Source organism: Empidonax traillii, unplaced genomic scaffold (assembly GCF_003031625.1).
Source record: "Empidonax traillii isolate 1590-97213 ecotype Southwest subspecies unplaced genomic scaffold, ASM303162v1 scaffold1208:size176031, whole genome shotgun sequence".
Taxonomy (NCBI): Eukaryota; Metazoa; Chordata; class Aves; order Passeriformes; family Tyrannidae; genus Empidonax; species Empidonax traillii.
The window spans coordinates 91,831-110,730 of NW_020956401.1; the positions used below are offsets into that span (position 1 = coordinate 91,831).

At 50.9% G+C, this 18,900-nt stretch overlaps 1 protein-coding gene and 1 long non-coding RNA gene across 2 annotated transcripts in view; both read left to right on the forward strand.

Annotated features, from left to right (window-relative positions):
* The window catches only part of ANTXR1 (ANTXR cell adhesion molecule 1), a 68,880-nt gene extending 63,869 nt beyond the window's left edge, over positions 1–5,011 (forward strand). The window contains exons 17-18 of the mRNA XM_027905792.1: positions 3,190–3,339; positions 5,006–5,011. Coding sequence (XP_027761593.1) covers positions 3,190–3,339; positions 5,006–5,011 — 156 coding nt within the window. The remainder of the gene's footprint in view (positions 1–3,189; positions 3,340–5,005) is intronic.
* A 4,478-nt stretch (positions 5,012–9,489) lies between these two features.
* The window catches only part of LOC114069177, a 12,884-nt gene continuing 3,473 nt past the window's right edge, over positions 9,490–18,900 (forward strand). The window contains exons 1-2 of the long non-coding RNA XR_003573736.1: positions 9,490–9,500; positions 15,104–15,106. This is a non-coding gene — a long non-coding RNA (uncharacterized LOC114069177). The remainder of the gene's footprint in view (positions 9,501–15,103; positions 15,107–18,900) is intronic.

The following is an 18,900-nucleotide window of genomic DNA, read 5'->3' on the forward strand; positions in this document are numbered from 1 at the left end:
TGAATTAAAGCTCAGGAACAGCAAAACAAGGTAGCTTGAATCTGACACAGAGCCAGGAAATTCACATTTGAGGGCCAGTCATCTTTCTGGCCACAGACCTCCTCTTCTCCATGCTGCACACAAGTACCAGCCTTTGCTTGGAGTGTTCAGCCCTTTGGAGTTTATATGATGGAGTTCTTCTTCCCTCTATTTTTTAATCTTCCCAGAGTGATGTCTATAAGCAGGTAGACAGCTGAGAGTGGATTAGATTCCTCTTTGAAATGCTCCAGAGATTTATTTGCTACCAAGCGTGGCTACTGATATTTAACAGACTGGTTATTGTTATTATTATCCCGATTTGCTGCTGTGACTCCTTAGCGTGGTGCCAACCGGATTATCCCGCTTTTAAAATGTCATTTCAGCTGCTTGAAAAGTCAGTGCAGATAATCCAAGGAGAATGACAAACCTAGAAACTTCTTAAGCAACTCACCAAATCCTCAGCTCATCTGACAGGGAGGGACAGCACAAAACGTGGATGGAAGGGAATCAGAGAATTGCTAAGGTTGGAAGAGACCTCTGAGATCATCAAGTCCAACCCCAGTGCAGCACCACCACCACCATGTTCACCTCTAAACCATGTCCTCAAGAGCCACATCCACACTTTAGAACACTTCCAGGGGTGGTGACACTGTGCCAAGGTTAAACAACTCCTTCTTGTGAAGAAGTTTTTCGCAATGTCCAGTCTAAAACTTCCCCTGGCACAGCTTGAGGCCATTTCCTCACCTGGTACCTGGAACAAGAGACTGACCCCCACCTCACTACAACCTAAATTTGAAGCAACAAGCGTTGCTGACAAAAAGAAACCCCAGTGAATGCTTTGTGGAGGCCACTCCAGCCCTTGCTGACCCACCCTGGAACGTTCTCCAGGCTCTGTCCCTCCTGTCCCTATCCACAGAGCTGACATGGCCTTGCTGGAGGAGGCCCAAGCGCAGCTGAGATTTACAGGCAGGTTACAAAACTGCCTCTGACTGACAACACCAGGTCTCAGAGCACTGATCATGTACCAGGGTCAATATGGTGCTGAATTAACCATGAATTCAGAAGAAAATGGGTTCATGTCAAAGCAAAGCCTGGAACTGTGCCCTCCTTCATTTGTCATCTGCCCTGACTGGTTCTTTTTTCTGGCCTTCAGATCTAGTAGGACTCAAGGCTTTATCTACCTCCAGGCCTCTCTTTTTTCTCCAAGTGACCTTGTGCTTCAGCTGCAGAGGAGTTCCCAGATACAGGCACAGCCATCCACTGGAGAGCACAGAGGGGGTTATATTTCCAGATGGATGCATTGCCATCTCACTTCTTCAACCAACATCATCCTTTCCATCTGCACACTCCCTCCCTTCCACCCAGATGTCTCAGGCAGACCCTGAGGCCCCATTCAGACTCCCAAAGATGGAGCTCTTGGCTTTTCCCAAGAAATCCTGGTAGGTTCTTGGAAATTAGGACTGCAGAGTAAAAAGGGCTTTTTTTGTTCCATGGAAAGTTGTCAATTTGCCTCTGGTTTCCTAAAGGAGAAATGGAAGAAAAAGGTACTTAATTCTGAAGTTGTCAGAGTGGACAGGAGATCAAGAGCTTCCATCAGCTCTGCTGCAGGGGAAAAGATGGATTGGGATAGAAGGGATGGCTTCCCTCAGGTCTGAGGGGTTCTGCTGTCCAAATGCAGAAGAATCTGACTGAGAAGTTTCTTGCTCCTTCCTCTGAGAGTAACAGACTTTCCTGGCTCTCACCTTGGGAAGTCTTTTCCCAGTATCCTATGGAAACAAGTGCTGTGCAGTCATTCTGTGTGCCTGTCGGTCTCCACCCATGTCTCCAACTCCCAAATAAGCTTTGAACCACTGGCTCCATGCACTGGTTGAGGAATAGAGGCCTCAGAGAGGATTATGGCCCTGATGGTTCCTGGAAAAGGGAAGAGGAAGATTCTCCCATGAAAGGGAGAGCACACACAGAGGTTTGGATACCAGGGAACCAGGGTCACTGAGGACCTTCCAAACAACCTTCACAGGCACTGCAGTTCACTGCCCAGACCCAGGCCCTCCAGAAAACAACCTGCTCACGTTTCCATTTGTTAATCCTGTCCCACAATAGTTCCACGAGGCAGTTCTGCTCTCACAGAAGTGTTGTAGACTTTATTTCAAGGAAACAGGGAGTGATCAGACAGGAGGTTCTGGGTCCAGTCAGGGGTCGGTCTTCAGGTCTGATCTGCTCATCCACAGAAAGTAGTTTTGTACCAAAGGACACCTTTGTAGATTCTCAGAATATCCTGTTTCTGTCTCTGCAGGCACAGTAAAGTGCACTGAATGTTACTGCTGGGGGTTTGCTCATGTTTTAATATCACAGCACGTGGAGCCTCTGCAACAATACTTATGGAAACACTGATAAATGCTGTTTGTTCTTCACCCTCTGCAGAAATTTTTACAAATCTTTGGGTATTGTGCTCTTAACAGACAGAGGGTCAAATGGCAAAGTTAATGGCAGTAGAGTTTGATCAATCAATCTTGACCTTCCACTGAGCCAGCCAAGGTGCTGCACTCATGTAAACCCTCCTGCAGGTCTTCAGGAGCTAAATCCACTGTGACAGTGAAAGCCTGGCCTGTTGGAGGGGGGATACAGCAGGAATCCTTCAGCAGCTGATGTACATTTCAGAGCAGATGATTGGGTGGATATTTCTGATGTTCAGCTCCTTCGCTTGGCGTGTGCCGTGGCTGCAGAGTTGCTGTCAGGGCTGGACGCTCGGCCTGCAGTGCAGGGACCACACAAATCAACCCAAATGGCTGTCAGGGAGACATTTCAACAGGCTGGGGCTTTCAGCACAGCTCTGTGCTGTGGGTCTGTGCATGTGCACGCACTCAGGGAGGGGCTGCTGGCTGCGAGACCACCCAGGAGGGAGCAGCTCCTCAGAACTGCTGTGGGGCTGGAGGGCTCTGAAAGGTGGGTGTTATTGCCTGGAAATGGTGCAGCTCTGAGCTGGTGCCTGGGGTGGGCCGGGGGATCCAGCGTGAGGGTCGGTGATGTGACCCCCTGGCTGGCAGGAGGGACTGAGTGGCCATCACACGGCACCACGCTGGGCTCAGCTGCCCTGGCACTGGGGAGCTGTGCTGTCCCCTGCCCTGCACTTTGCCCAGAGCACAACCAACACGCTGTTTCTTTTGGTTCCAGGGCAAGCTGGATGCTCTCTGGGTCCTGCTGCGGAAAGGATACGACCGCGTGTCTGTGATGCGCCCTCAGCCAGGAGACAAGGTACTGTGCCCGGAGCATCCCCTCACTGCAGGGAGAAGGAGCATCCCTCTGAAGTTCCTGACTGCCTTGGCATGTGGCACTGAGGGCAGACACTCAGCACAGCTCAGAAACAAACAGGCAGTGCTGTGTGTAACTGCAGGTCGTGTGGTTCTGGCCGATGCAAGTGCAAGGATGAGCTGGGACAGAAATCCCCATCCAAGGGGCCCAGCACAGTCCTGCTCCTGGGGCACAGAGCTGCTCTTACTCAGTTACAAAAGTAAGAAGGATGAATAGTAAGGGATATTCCTGCATATTTTGATAGGACTCAAGGGAACAGCACGAAGCTGTCAGGGCAGGCTCAGGGTGGATCTCAGGGAAAGGTTCTTCCCCCAGAGGGTGGTTGGCACTGAACAGGCTCCCCAGGGCAGTGGGCACAGCCCCAAGGCTGCCAGAGCTCCAGGAGGGTTTGGACAATGCTCTGAGGGACAGGGTGGGATTGTTGGGGTGTCTGTGCAAGGCCAGTTGTATGAATGTCTTATGCAGTTGGTTCCACATCTCTGACACAAATCAACAGCAGAGCTTGGAGTAGCTTCAGGAATATATTCCTCTCAAAGTGTAAGTAACTGCAACATTGTGGAAGCTTCAAGAAATTCAACTGCACAGGACAGTTTTTGGGTGGAGAATCAGAGAGAGGTCTGTAACATTTGGCTCCCTGTAAGGAGTTTTACTGAATATGGGCCCAGTGACCCACTGTGAATTAGAAGGTTTAATATTTTATTCCTCCTGGGGGAAGGTTTGCTAAAATGCCTTCACTAATCCTGAATTCTGGGAGAAACGTTGGTAACAAACATGCAGATTGCTGGTGCCTGGCAACTGTCCCTCAGAAATCAGGGTCTGAAGAAAGCCTATCCTGTGAATCATTTTTTTTTGACTCAACGAGCTAAAATTATTTGTATGGCAGATGCCACTTCCATTTATGCTGGGGAGAATCAGTTACCAGTGACATATCCCTTGGACACACCACTCTGTGTCCTGCCAGAACAAGCACCAGCAGGGTCAGCCCATACAGGTGTTGTATGATCCACCCTCAGAGTAAATTAAGCCCTTTATGGCTGAGTTGAGCTAGAAAGGATCTCTGACCTGGTACAATATAATTTAGAGTGCAAGAGGAGCTGGCTGAAAATGCACCCAGGCTTGGAGCTGCTAAAATAACCTGCTTCTCTCCAGCTCACTGCTGTGTTTGGGCACTTCCCTGTGCAGATGTGAAGCACTTCCAGACCCTCCTGTAAGGGTAGAGAGCTCTTGGAAACATTTGTTTTCCTTCTATGAGCCTGAGTGTTTGGCTGCTTAGAACAAGCATGTGTTACAGAACATCAGCCCCCTGGCTGTTAATCACTTTCAGATTGCAGCGAGCGCTTTGTGTTTATCCCCCTGCAGCAGTGACATAACTCCCAGGTGATGTCACCCCCAACAGCACAGGCAAAACCAGTATGAGAACTCGCTGTAAGGCACTGCAGGGGCTTGCATCAGTTTACACAGCTGAAATGGCAGAATTAGGTCGGGTTTTCCGCTTTCTTATTCAGCAAAAATGTGTGGGTTTTGTTTCCCTATTTCAGATTTAGACTAAGGAGAAGCATCCAGCTTTCAAGCACTGGGTTCAGCTGTGCAGTTTCTGACTCATCTCCCATCTTTCTGCAGAGATTCCCATCACTTGGATGCTGGTTTAGTCTGTCCTGCCTCCCTTTCTCCTTTGTAGCCGTAGAAAGTGATTTTGCTGGGCATCAGGAAGGTTGGCTTTAGAACATTTCGAGGCTCCTGTGCCAGGGACCAGGAATGGATGAGGCAATATTGCTGTAAACTCAGCTGCCAGAAACACAGCTGTGCTTTGGGAGCCAAATTAGTCAAAAAGAAAAGCAAAAGGCTGCAAAAATAGTTGCAAAATCTGCAGCTCGCAGAATAAGGACACTCTCAGCCCTGCTGGATCCCTGCCAAACCCTTCCTGTTCTCCTCTGTGCCACTGCTCTTCTAAGAGACATTTAAATGCCTCTTCAATCTTGGGATGCAAAGGCTGAAGGATTCAGGCTGCTCCAAGGCTTGTGGCTTCTCCCAGGTCAGCAAACATCAAATATTCTCTCATGAAACACATCACTGCTCTGGTGTGACAGTGCTGACTGCCAGTGCCCTCAGAGCAGAGTCCTGGGGCAGAGAGAGCAGTCTGCCTCCCTAGCAAGGCAAAGATACCAAGGGAAAGGAGCAACTCCACAGAAAATCCTCTCTGAAATGAAACCCGTGTCTGCAGGACAGTGCTGAGAACGAAAAGGAGCAAACGTTGCACTGAAATGATGGGAAATTTCCACCCGTGCAAACGTGGCCAGAATTCCCTGCCCGGGAAGTCAGGGCTGGGGTGGGTGGGCTTGGATCCAATCCCTGCCATCAGCTGGGAGACTTCCACCAGAATCACAGTGAGAGGGTCTGTGGATTGCCCATAAACACACAGTGGATGTCTGATAATGTTAGTTTAGTGCTGTCTCCATCATTTCCTTCCTCCAGCCCAGGACACAGCTCTGGGAACCTCTCCGGCTTGGAACAGCTTTGCTTTGCTCTCCAAAGTCAGGACCACTTTGGTGGTGGTTGAATGGCCTAGGCACTGGGTTCCTTGGCAGGAACATCTATTTCCAGGGCTGGTCAGGTCCCAGGGATGCAGTGGTGGTGTGTGGGATGGCTGACAGGAACTGGGGGAGGTGTGTCCTGACACAGGGCTCTGAGGTCAGGCACGTCACCTCCCTGGCCTGACCTGCAGACTGGGGCCAACGGGGTGAATCCAACAGGTTCAGATGTTCCTGGTGCAGGAGATGCTGAGGGACAGCATGTGGAGGACAGTCACATCCAGGCAGCCCTGCAGATGCACACACAGGCTCCTGGATGCTCATCCCTCTGCTCCTGGTGTAAAAGTCATTTTGGCAGTGGTGAGCCCAGATAGAAATTCCTCTGTCCATGTGATTCCATGCAGCTCTGTTGGATCAGGGGCACAATAAGGACAGGCTTGGTCCTCCCCAGGCTGCCAAACCTTCAGCAGTGTCCGTGGGCTCTCAGAGGTGCCCACTGGCAGGTTTGGATTTGATCCTGTTCTGCTGGGAAGCACAGCTAAAGGAATGCTCTCCCCAGCCTGGCAGCAAAGGGGCTCCCAAAGCTGGCTCTGAACTCCCAACCAGTGGTGTGTTTCAAAGTGGAGGCACAGATGGTTTGGAACTCCAGCCCTGGTGCCCAGAGCAGACCCAGCCCTGCTGGTCTCAGAGGGCACAAAGCTGCAGCCTTTGAGGTCTTGCTGCACTGGGCAGGGCTGCTCCAGTTTTCCAGCTTTTTTCTGCCTGCTCTCCTCCCTCAGGGTGCTGCAGGGACCAGGTCACAGAGCATTCTCAGCCTGGATAAATATCCAAACCCTTTCAGGTAAACTTTATGGCTAGTGAAGAGGATTTTGAAATTTGCAGGCAGGAGCCTTTGACCATATGATGTTCCTAAAAGCTACAAGGAGGAGCTGTTCTGATAGCAGTTTGTGCCTCCTTCCTTCTCTTCTCTTTCCTGAACAAAGGGAAGCAGATTTCAGACTTAGCATTGTCGAATGGGCTCCTTAATTTACCCACTGATCAAGATAAAAAAAGTGAAGCCAGATGAAAAATAACTGAAAGGCATCTCTGTTTGCTTTGGAGCCTGGAAAGGAGCTGGACTGAATCCCAGGGTTACATCATTTTCATATATAAGCAATCCCTTGCTATAATCAGTGGCTGTGTCCCCTGCCAGCACACGAGCTGAGCTGCTCTGAAGATTCCTTGCATAGAATGACACACGGATTCCACTTCAAACCCCACACCGAGCAATTGTTGCTGTTTATCTGCTGCAGCCCACACGACTTCCAGGGATCCATTGATTTGTCAGGAAAGGTGTCCCCTGCCCTGGGGTTCACATCAGTCTGTAAGCAGACAGTGCTGCAAGGGCAGGGACTAAACGTTTGCAGTTTATATCCATTGCAGTGGATAATGGGGGAAGATTCCACTCCTCCTCCTCCTCCTCCTCCTCCTCCCTGTGGCCTCAGACAGTCCCTTGTCTTGGCTGTTTGTGCCCTGAACCTGTGAACGAAGGTGGAGACACTGTGGGGCTGTTCCCTCTCTGCAACAAGAGAGGGATCCCTCAGTCATGGGATAACTGAGCAGGCAGTGCTGGTGCAGGGCTGGATGGTGGTGGAGACAGAGCTGAGAAGGGAAGTGCCAGAAGGGAAGGGATCCCTGTCCAGAGCATGGCAGCAGCCTGAGCCACAGCTCCTGGAAAGCTCCAGCAGCTGGAGAGCCCATCATCACACAGCAACCCCTGGGGGTGCCTGGCAGGAGTAAACGTGGAGCAACCCTTGGTCTGCCCTGCAGATGGGTTTTAACAAGGCACCTTCGATCCCAGAAAGGCTGAGGAGCACAAAAAGGTGGTGAAATTGTGGCTTTTTTTGGAGACAGACCTGGGGGCAGATGGTCTGAGGTTACCAGCAGACACAGATGGTTCCAATAAGGCGAGGCAGTGAGAGTCACACGGGATTCCTGTGGGCTTCTCACATTTTCGAGAGACGAGGTTTGCATTCTTGTCGGCGTTAATGAGGTTATTTCTGTGTTGGAATCATCATCAGATGGGGTGATGTAAAAATAAATATACATTTTTTAGAGAACTTCATCATTTTTACAGTGGAGCACAGGAATGCTTATTTGTGCAAATTGCTCACAGGACCCAGACAACTCTTGTCTCTTTGATGTATCAGTTGCATTTCCGTGTTAAACATTGTTCTGGCAGGAATTTATGGGATTACTGAAATGTGTTTCAAGCTCAGACTTGGCCAGGAGCCCTTCAATCAGGGAGCAAATTATATTTGAATTTGTTATTGCATTAATTGCATTTTCGTTTTGTGTCTGTACAGATAAATACAGAAGGGCATAAAGGGGGAGAAAAAGTACAACAAGCCCATGTGTAATTATGTGTGAAGATGGATCCTACCTAAATTAATGAAGGTGCAGGGAGAGGGGCTTTTTCCAGAACCAGGATGGTTGGAATCACATAAAACTGATACTGTGTTGGATCTCAGTGACAGGGCTCTGGTACAGATTGGGGTGAGTTGTGATGAGAGGGTGAGGCCACAAAACACGTGAAAATGTGCCCATTAAAGTAATCACAGTTGTTCTTTTACTGGGAAAGGAAGAATATGTGTGTGCATGTGCTGACATAAAAATTGGTCTAAATATAAACAGAACAGTCAGAGTATGAAATAAGACACATTTACAGCCAAATTGTGTGAACATTCACAACAGAAAACCACTGTGGAGATGGATAGCTCTGTTAATTGCATCCTGCTATTGTAATTCCAGATCTGAGATGCCCAAAAGAGCTGCAGGTTTGTGGGCAGCTTTGGGTGCTAAACTGGGAGTCAAAGCCTGGAGGTGTCTCTGCCACTGGCACACAGGGTGACCTTGGCCAAGCCACTTAATCACCTTCCATTTCTCAGAGGCTTTCCTGTCCTTTCCCCAGCGGAGTGGGTGACCACTATTGTGTCTAAAATACTCAGAGGGCAGTAAAAACCAGCCTGAATCACTGCCACGCGACAGTAAAATTCCCTTCTTCCCCGTCCCTTCTTATGTCTTTTAATAACCTTCAATCTGCTTCAGTCGGGCGTTTCACAGGGGGAATCAGCACTGGCTGCTGCACCAGCTGAGGAATGGGAATGATTCTTTATTTCTGGCAAAATTCAAACTCCCAGAAACCCAAATCTCCTTTCCCTGTCTGGTGCAGAGTGCTGTGTGCTTGCAGAGACCGAGCTGGGGAATAACTCCCCGTCTCTCACTTCCCACACGGTGCTGACATGGGAGGAGGGTAAATCCAGGTTGGGAGGAGTGGGACGGTGCTGCCACATAGCCTGGGGCCTCGCTTGGTGGTTGTAGTGGTGTGATCTTGTGCTCCAGGCATCAGCTTCAACCAAATCCAGAGAGCCAAGGGCTGTCCAGGTGCAAAATCAAAGCAGAACCTCGGCCCCATCTGAGGAAAGGGGCAGGAGCAGGAACAGGGAATTGCAGTGAGAAACACCAGGACAACGTGCTGGTGCTGATTCTAGTGAGCACTAAACAGGGGATCTACCAGACCAGCTGGAATGTTCTGTTAATGTAGTTCAAATCCTCCTTTAACCACAAGGAACAGCTTTTCTTGCTGGTTCATTCTCCCTCAGCACAGTTTCCATGCGCCTTCCAAAGAAGAAATTAGGAAGAAATTCCTCCCTGTGAGGGTGGGGGGGGGGGGCTGGGATGGGATTCCCAGAGAAGCTGTGGCTGCCCCTGGATCCCTGGAAGTGTCCAAGACCAGGCTGGAGCAACCTGGGCTAGTGGAAGGTGTCCCTGCCCATGGCAGGGGGTGGGAATGGATGGGCTTTAAAGTTCCTTCCAAGCCAGCCCGTTCCATGGCTCCAGGAAGCAGCAGCGTGGAATTCCAGCCAAAACTGCACTGTGTGTGTGTTCATGTGAGTTAGAGCCCCCAGCAGGCACTGCCTCTGGAGACTGGGCTGCAGGAGGGGGAGAGCCAAAGCCTTGCAGGGTCAAAGCAATGCTCCCCTGGACCAGGGGCACAGGGGATTAGACCTTCAGGGCCGTCCAGCTGGGCAAAACCTGCAGGATATATTCCTGTTTGCCACAGGACAGAAATCTTGGTGCAAGCACACAGATGGGGGGGTGTTTCCTCCAGCTGACTCAGTGCCACCTCCCCTCTTGATGCAAAGGCAGGTGCTTGTGTTTCCACTCCGGTTCCTCTTCCCCTCCCACCCTCCTCAGCCCCAGGCACTTTGCTCCTCTGAGAATCTGCAGAAAACAGGGTTTGTCCAGATTTTAGAGCAGCACTGAAGCCATCACAAGGGGTTTTACAAGCTGAGCTTTTCCTGCAAAGGATGACTTGAGCTGAGGCAAGAACTCAGCCTGGGTAATGTTGACTTGAGGTTTCCAGAGCAGGGAGGGCTGGGCAGGCTCTGCTCAGGGGATATTCCCGTGTGGGGCTCATGGAAAGGGCAGCCTTTGGTGTAACGAGCTGAGAAAGGAGGGGGGTTCCTCGTTTGTTTTAAACAAGCCAGTGGAACACCCTGGTTCAGACTTTCCTCTGCGTGGAGTGAGTAGTTCTGCAGCTGTGGGTAAATGAAATAACTGTTGGAGTAAAAGCCTTCCTGGAGGTAATTCTGCGCTGTGGGGGTGGAACTGCACGACCCAGGAGACCAGATGCAGGAAAGTGTCCAGGTGTGTGAATTCTCACATTAAACGCTGCAGTAGGTGCTTGGGTTCTCTTAGGATTCAGAGAGTTGCAGAGAGAATGTCCAGGGAACCCATCCCTCCCATGCCTGTTTGTTGCTGAGGGAATGTTGATGCTGCGTTTGTGTTGTGTTTCCCTCCTGCAGCTTCCAGCAGTGGGCTGGACTTGCTCTCCTTATCCTTATGGGAAAGCCAGGTCATTGTTTCCTGTGGGATTGCAATGAATTCCTGAAAATAAGCAGCAGCCCCAGCTGAAAAAACTTGGACGGTGTCTGGGTCCATCTGCTCTGAGAAGTTGTGAGGGGAACCCTGGGTCTTACATCAGCAACCAGGGGCTTGCCAGGCACACAAACCCACCCCCAAACCAAGGCACCAGAGCAGCAGATGCTTCACCTGTAATCCAAGGCATGACTTAAACTAGAGCCCAGTTGAATCCATGGATTTCTCCAGTCAGACCCCCCCATCCTGGGTGTGAAAGCAAGAAGTACCTGCAGGATCCTGGGCAAGTACCCTGCCCCAAGTGTGAAAACAGCTGTAGCTGTTTGTTCATCTCTGGATACTGAGGAGCAAATTCTGCCACACAGACCTCCAGTGAGTTCACTGAAAGGCATGGAATGTGTTCTATTAAAGGGTAGCCCCGGTGAGGGGTGATGTGGGGATGGCCACAGGTATTACTGATTACCAGGGAACATCACAGGGCTCACCAGCAAAATCTGCCATCCTGGAAACTCCCCTGGGTTTTCAGTTAGGAGCCCGTTTTAGAGGTGAGGAAATTCAGATATAAAGTAATTGCCTGATTTTAGTGTCACGAATAGAAACCTCCCCCTGAAACAAAGAGCAGAAACCAGGAGATCCAGTTTCAAATCCCCCTCCCTTGAACACCAGACTGAGAGCAAAACCAGCCGTGCAGACCCCCGAGTCACCCCACACCCCGTGTCGCTGCTTGCCTGATGATTCCTCTCCCCCTGCAGACTGGAAGCCACACAGGCACCGGCAGGGAGCTGCTGTTGAACCCATCGTGGAGCCCCAGCTCAGGGGGTTGTGGTGAGGAGGAGCCTGGGAACCAGATCGTACCCTTTCCACACACACACACACACACACACACTGCTGCAGCGTGGCTTTCCACTAACAGCCATGGAAAAGTAAACCTAAACATTAGCTCTTTTTCCTGGAACTAGCAGCTCCAAAGCCAAAAGCCTGGAGATCTGCTCATCAGGCTGCTCAGGGCTGGGAGAGCAAAGCCAAGCTGGCCCTGGAGCTGGGCAGCCTCTTGGTGAGACAGGGAGAACCCAGCTCCTACAGGGAGAGAATCCCAGTCAAACCTTGATCATCCCACACAGAAACACCAAGTTATGCCTTTAGAAGTCAGGTCAGGATCCAAGGCAAATCCACCAAACAGGGGTTGCAGGGATGGGAATTATTTCTCACTAAGCCCTGGCAGGACAATCTTCAGTGGACAATTAATTTCCATTTTCATTAGCACTGCACAGGGTCATGTCCTGAGTCATGTAATGTGAAAACAGCCATCAAGTTGTGTTCATCTCACGTTCACATCGTGGAAGATCCTGTCCTGAGTCATGCCCTGGCTTCTTTGCCCAAAGATAAATTGCAGCCAGAAGGATCCTCCTCAAATCACTGATTTCTGGAGGCTGCAGGGCTCTCTCTGCCTCTCCAGAGGGATGTTTACCACTGCCCTTGATGAGTTGTTCCAGTAATTGCTGCCAAAAGACTGCGTTTCCTTTTTCATTTGAGTTTTTCTCTCTTTTCCTCATACCCAGTAGGTTTTGTTATTCAACCCCCACGAGAAAGGTCAGAGCCTGGTGTGAGGTGTGCCTTTGATGTGTCACCCAGGCTTTGTCCAACACCAGCTCCCTCTTTCCAGAAAGACAGCGGGAAGAATGAGCAGATCTTCCTGGAAATGACACCCATCCCACAGCACAGATGAGCCAAACCCAGCTCCTGCAGAAGCAATCAGGCCTGTTGCTGATATGCACATGCCCACTCCTCCTGAACTCTGGCAGGGGCCAGAGATGGAGGCTATTAAGCTCATTCCCACGCTCGAATTTGGCTGCATCATCGTGTTTCACTTTTTTTTTTGGAGGAGTTTGCTCTGATTGTTCCCTTTCCACTCGGTTCCCCAGCTGCTCCAGTCCTGCACGGTGTGGTCAGAGATGTCCAGCTGGCAGAGCAGGGGGTGTTTTCAGGGCTATGGCAGGTCTGGAGGGCTGGGCACAGATGGGAAGTGATGAGTCAGCTCAGGAGTAGGGTTTGAACGGGAGGTTGAACTGACAGAACCACTGTGGGCCCTCAGATGCACGGGGGATGTCCACAGGTGTGCACGTGGGGAGCTTTGGTCACAAGCCAGTGTGACTGAACTGGTGCCCCAAATAAGCTCTTCATTATTTCTAATTCTTTACTGGGTTTGGGTTCCTGTGTTCCTCAACAAGCGCAGCTTTTGGGTTGCTTGAACAGAGCAGGATGGTATAAACACAAATATTGCTTTAACATCTGGATAGACCAGACCATATCAAGGCATCAAGGAAAGTGGGTTTCCTGCTGCTTTTTTCCTGCTCAATTCAGGCAGAGTGCTTGTCTGCAGTGTGGGAAACTGCCTCTGGTACAACTGGAGTTCAGTGGCCATGTGTAATTAGTTACTTGTCACTACTTTTGGTAAGTTTGTTTTTCTCGTTTGGGGTAAATCCCCAAACCTCCTCACTGGCTTCAGCAGAAAACACCCCTTTGTACCTCTCTGTTGCTGGGAGTAGAAAGCCAAACCTAGCATGGCTACATCCAGCAGAAAACTCTGCTTTTCTGGTACTGAGACCCAAGAGAAAACTGGGGATCCTGCTCCAGATGTTCTCACACTGCAGTGCTTTTCACTGGCTCTTTTAAGATAAACCAGAACACCCACAGCTTTCAGTGCTGCCTCTGCAACAAGAGACCAGGTTATTATAGAACCCCTCTGGGGTGATGACCTTATCAGTGCAAGTCTTCCTCTTAATCTGGGAGAAAATAGCTCAAGTCTGCAGTTTATTATTTACGGAGTGGCCGAGGTGGCAGGAGCAGCTTGGGAAGGCAGGGTTTATGAGCAAGGCTGGCTTTAGTAATGAGCTGCAGATGGGCCTGGGTTTGTTGCAGGGATGTTTTATCACGGAATGAGACAGTTTGAGTGGTTGGCTGGTGACTCAGAGACCCGAAGGTAGCCAGGGAATGAGCCCCTTGCTGCGGGAGGCAGCAACTCCTGGCAGTGCCAGGCACACTCCACACAGGCTGAGCTCACACGGGGCTGCCTAACAAAGCCCAGGAGCGAGTTAACAGCTTCCTAAAACTGTCTTCCAGCCCCCCTCGTGTGATTTAAAAGGCAGCAGGCTGCCAGCTCGGGTTTCTTTCAAGCTCACGCAATCCTACCGTGTCACAGAAGCTGCCTGGGGATCTGGGGTGAGCTTGGCAGGGGTTTGGAGCAGCAAAACCACCTGGAGACCCCCGGGCTGCCCCAGCAGTGCTGATCCCGAGGGGCAGAACGCTGGGGGGAGGCAGATAGGGATTAAATTCAGGGCCAGAACGCTGGGGGGAGGCAGATAGGGGTTAAATTCAGGGCCATTCTCACCCCGGTCTTGTTGCACCTTTGTCCAGGCACAAAGGGACGCATCTTGGGCGAGAGGTTTGCAAAGAGCCCTCTGCAAGGACCACTTTCCCAGGAGAGGATCCACTCCACGTTGGCTCTGGGCAGTTTTTTCACCTGGAGCCACAGGAGAGGAGCGTGAGCTGCCTGTGCTGGTTGGCTCTGCAGACAGACAGACAGACAGTCAGTCCGTCCCTGCCTCCCCTCCCCGTGGGCTCAGAGCTGCTCTCAGACCCCCTGTGACTCCCCACTCCATTCCTCCTCCTCTCCCCACTCATCACCTCACACATCTGGGGGAGTTTCCTGCCTGGACCGGGTTCAAACCATCCCTGGGATCCCTGGGAGGGGGATTGGCCTCCAAAAACTGTGTTGGTTTCTCACCTCCTGGATGTGCTCTGCCCTGGTAGTAGCTGCAGTCTGGCAGATCCTGTCTTTGCAGGCACTAGTGAAACTCCCACATTTATTTAATATATTTAATGGTTGCCTGTCACTTAATTGCCCAGTATGTCCTCAAGATTTCGTGCATGCTCGAGTCAGAATCAAGTTTCAAATCACAGGCTGATTATTGAATTTCCTTTCTCTCTCTCTCTCTTTTCCTTCTTCTCTTTCTCTTCTCTTTTTTTCTCTATTTCTTTCTATTCCTCTCTCCTCCTTTTCATAACAACAGGGTAAACCAGGATATTGTTTATGGAAAGTCTGAATTACTAATGAGCATACAAAACAACATTAAGGATCATATCTTTTCCAGGGCCTCTCTTTAAACCAGGCAAAAGAAGCCAGTCCCTGTGTTTTATGGTCTTAAAATGTTGATATTTTTCCAGGTATTAAGTCCAGCTTGATAGGAAACAAAAAAAAAAAAAAGAGGAAAAAAAACCAGAAACATTTTTCATCTTTGCTTCAGAAAAAATGTCTTTGTCTGTTAAAGAGGGTCCCTGCTCTGGGACCCACTTCCCTTTGCTGAATCCCCTCTTTGCTGTGCCACGTGTGAGCCTGTTCCTCACCAGCTGGAACCACGGAGAGCAGGGCTGGGATGGAACAAAGGAAAAAGCTTTGCCCTGGTTTGAGCCCTGCTGGGGGTGGGGGCCAGAGGGCTGGCTGGTCAGGGAGAAGAGAGATCCTGCAGCATCCCAGGGGAAGGGTCCATCCTTCCCGAGGCTGGATTCGGCACCCTGGATCCCAGGCAGTGTCTGTGCAGGTCCCACTGGGGTGCTCTGAGTGACAATCCATCCCCCTGAGAGTTTGCAGACTCAGTCCAAGGCAGAAGGAGAGGCAGGAGGGGGTGGGAAGTGGCTTGGACGAGGCTGTGGAGTTCCCAGGAAATGCCACGGCTTGGCTGATCTGCTGATGCTGCTGATCCCAGCACCTCTGCCCCCAGATCCCTGTCAGGCAGCAGCCCCCACCCTGAGCCACAGCTTCTGCAGGATCCTGTCCCCAAACCCCCCACATCCCAGCCTGCCCTCCCAGCCCTCCCAGGGCTCCTCATCAGCCAGATGGGAAGGACAGAAGGAAAGGCTTGGACCAAGAGTGCAACCCTACGGCATCACAGCACAGGGGCCGTGGTCAGAGGAGACACCACAGGAGAGGGGACACAGGAGACAGAGGAGAAACAGCCCCCATGGTGCTGTGTCCATGGACACACACAGCTGCTCTCCAGAAAAACAACCAAAAATGTGAGAAGCGAGCTGCCCGTGCTGATTTTGGTGATTCCACTAAATTTCGGATCAAATAGTGTCTCCATTTTGCTTCAGTTGTCTCTTCTGAGGCACAGCTGGGACACTCTTCCCCCCCTGTGGCTGCTCAGAGGGAAATAAAGCTCAGCCACAGCAGCCTTTTGATATCCAGCCTGTCCCTACGTTCACACATCCTGGATCTCCAGCTTCTGTCTCCCTGCTAGAAAGACTCACAACTGGCTCCTCATTCTCGAGGCTCTGGTGCCACCTGGTTAAGGAGTTTTTATTCCTGGGATTAAAGGTGACTTTCTGTTGAAGGATGCATTTCCACTGAAATGGGTTCATTTCCTGCCTCCTGGGTGTTCTGACACCATCTTCCACATCCACCCCATCTAAATTTGGACACCTAAAGGAGGTGATGAGCCTTGGTGGGGAGGCAAGAGGGGCTGCTGACTGGTAGTCATTGAGACCCTCATAAAATCCCAGCTCTGGGAAGGTCCCTGTGATCCCTGTGGTCCCTGTCCCACTGATTGTAGAGAGATCCTCTAACCTGGAGTACCTCAGGCACTCCCACTGGTTTCACATCCAGACCACAAGGGTGAACAAGGCATTTGGGCCCCTTTATTTGGAGGATCTGTCAGTGCCACATCAAATTCTATTATCTGTGGGATGAACAGAACAGTGCTGGCAATGGGGAGCCCTGGAAAACTTTGAGGGGGTGGGTGGGTGATGAGCCACCCAACCTGCTCTTCATCCAGACCATTCTCCAGATCAAACAGTGCTGGCTGGAGCAGGTCAGGGGTGCTGATGGTTTATTTTCCTCCTGCAATTCACATCCAAAGCCCAGCTGTGAGTCAGGCCCCCCTTTGGGTGAGTGCAGATGGAAAGACATGCTGGACACGTTTCAGTCCTTGAGAGCTTGAGGGTTAAACTGTTTGTCTCACACTCTGCTGGCACAACCTCTGCACTTCTGTTATCATACTGCTAGATACAAGGGGGTTCACATCCAGCTCCTTGGTGAAAGGAGCTCTCTCTCCCTCCTGGACCTGCTTTGCACTTGTACCCAGGGCACCAGCAAATCATTTCCTGCCCCCCATGCAAGGGCACAGTGATTTGTTTCCTGGACATCCCCTTGTCATTCAGTCTGACAGTTCTCCTCCCTGAGGAGCTGTTGGCCTCCCCATCTCCTCTGAGGCAGTGGAGCTGCCAGAGTCCATCTCAGTCCATCTGGACTGAGAAGCTCCCTCTGTCTGGCATTCTCCCCCATCTGGGTGAGAGGAAGGCCGAGTGATGAAACCCCAGAGCTCCCTGGGTCTGGCAGTTCTGGTGAAGGGAGGGGGGAGCCTGCACTGTGTTCCTGCCCCCCACACCTGCTGGGTGCCCTGCAGATCCCACTGCACAGGAGGACAAGGTGCTGCCAGACAGGCTGTCAGTTCAGGGCAGCAGAGCTGAGCTGGGAGCAAAGGAAATGGGAGGAGACAGGGACTGGCACCATCCTGTGTGAGGGAATGGTTCCAACTCTGGAGTGAGAGCAGCATCAAGCACGGGGCAGCGGGGCACAGGGAGGTGCTGAGATTATCAGTAAATGCTTTATGACAGGCCTGCTGGGTGAGGCAAATCTGGACCTGAGCTAACTGGGTCAGGTCTGGCTCTGATGTCTGTGCCCCTGTGCTGTCTCTGCTCTGCACGTGAGCAGCTTGTGCTCAGACTCCAGCCCAGCTGCTCGCCCAGCCCAGCATGGGCACAGACCCCTGTCTGGGTGGTTGGCAAGGACAGGGGAGAATGAACCCCATCTGAAAAGAGAGCTCTGCCACTGCAAAGCAACCCTGTTCCTGCAGAAAGGTTCATCTCTGGTCATGGACAGCAGCAGCAGCTGAGGAGCAGGGGCTCCCTGGGTCGTAGCTGCAACCAGTAACAAGTCAAATCTTTGCCAGTGCCCAGGATGCTCCTTTACCCTTCTGAACTGTGCCTCGAGCACAAGATGGTTTGTAGTCCTCAGGCCCTGCCCCAGCCCCAAACCCAAAGGTTTCTGAGCCTCTCTGCATCCTCCTGAGTGCTCTCAGGGCGGTGCTCAGTCCCACTTGGACCTGCAGCTCCATAACCTCACTCCCAGACCATCCAGACAGAGCATCTCTCCATACAAAAAGCAACTGCAGCTTTTCGCTCTCTGGCCACAGTTTCTGACTTGTGCTGCTTTTTGTTCGGGTTTATTTTAGTCTCATCATAGATAAAGAAAACAAAACTAGTGCAAAAAACGGTCTGAAGCGACTGAAGTTGCGTGGCAGGGGATGTGGCACTGGAACAAGGAAAACATTCTCATGATTTTTGGGGTTTTTTTTCTGAGTGGAACTGGTTAATGTCGGGTTCAGAGTTTGCCTCCCTCAGCAGGCCTGTCCCACAGTATTTACCTAAAATCTCAGCAAAGTGCATTAAAACAAATGTTAAAGCAGAGACAGGAGCCCAGGGAGAGCAAATGGGGCTGGGGGTGCTCTGGGCTGGGGCAGGGAGTGCCCATTGCAGGCTGTGCCCTGGGCAGCACTGCAGATGGAGGGGGTGTGGAGGGTTCCTGCTCCCTCTGGCACTTCATTTGGCCTTGGCATTTTGTCCTGTGCAAGGGCTGGAGAGGATTTAAATGATTGATGTCGTTACCCCAACAAATCTACTCCAGCCTGCAGGGGCTCAGTGCTCCATTTGGCATTTTTTCCCCAGGAAAAACATTTACTTTGGGAGAGGAAAGAGGAAAACAGAGAAAATAAGCCCGTGTTCACAAGTCCAAAAAATAAAGAATGGACTCAGAAATCCTCTGGTGCCTTTTAGGATGATTTCATATCTAAAGGAATGAATCCATAATACAATAGTGCTGATTCTGACATTCGAGTATTTACAGTTGGATCTTTTGCAGGTGGAACTTTGGAGGAAAAAAAAAAAGAAAAAGAAAAAAAAATAACAGCTCAGAGGGCAAAGGTTTTGTTTAAAAATGTACAACAAACTGTAGCTTAGCACCGAAGAGTGAGAAAAGCAGTTTATTGGCTTCTCACAAGCGCTTGAGTAT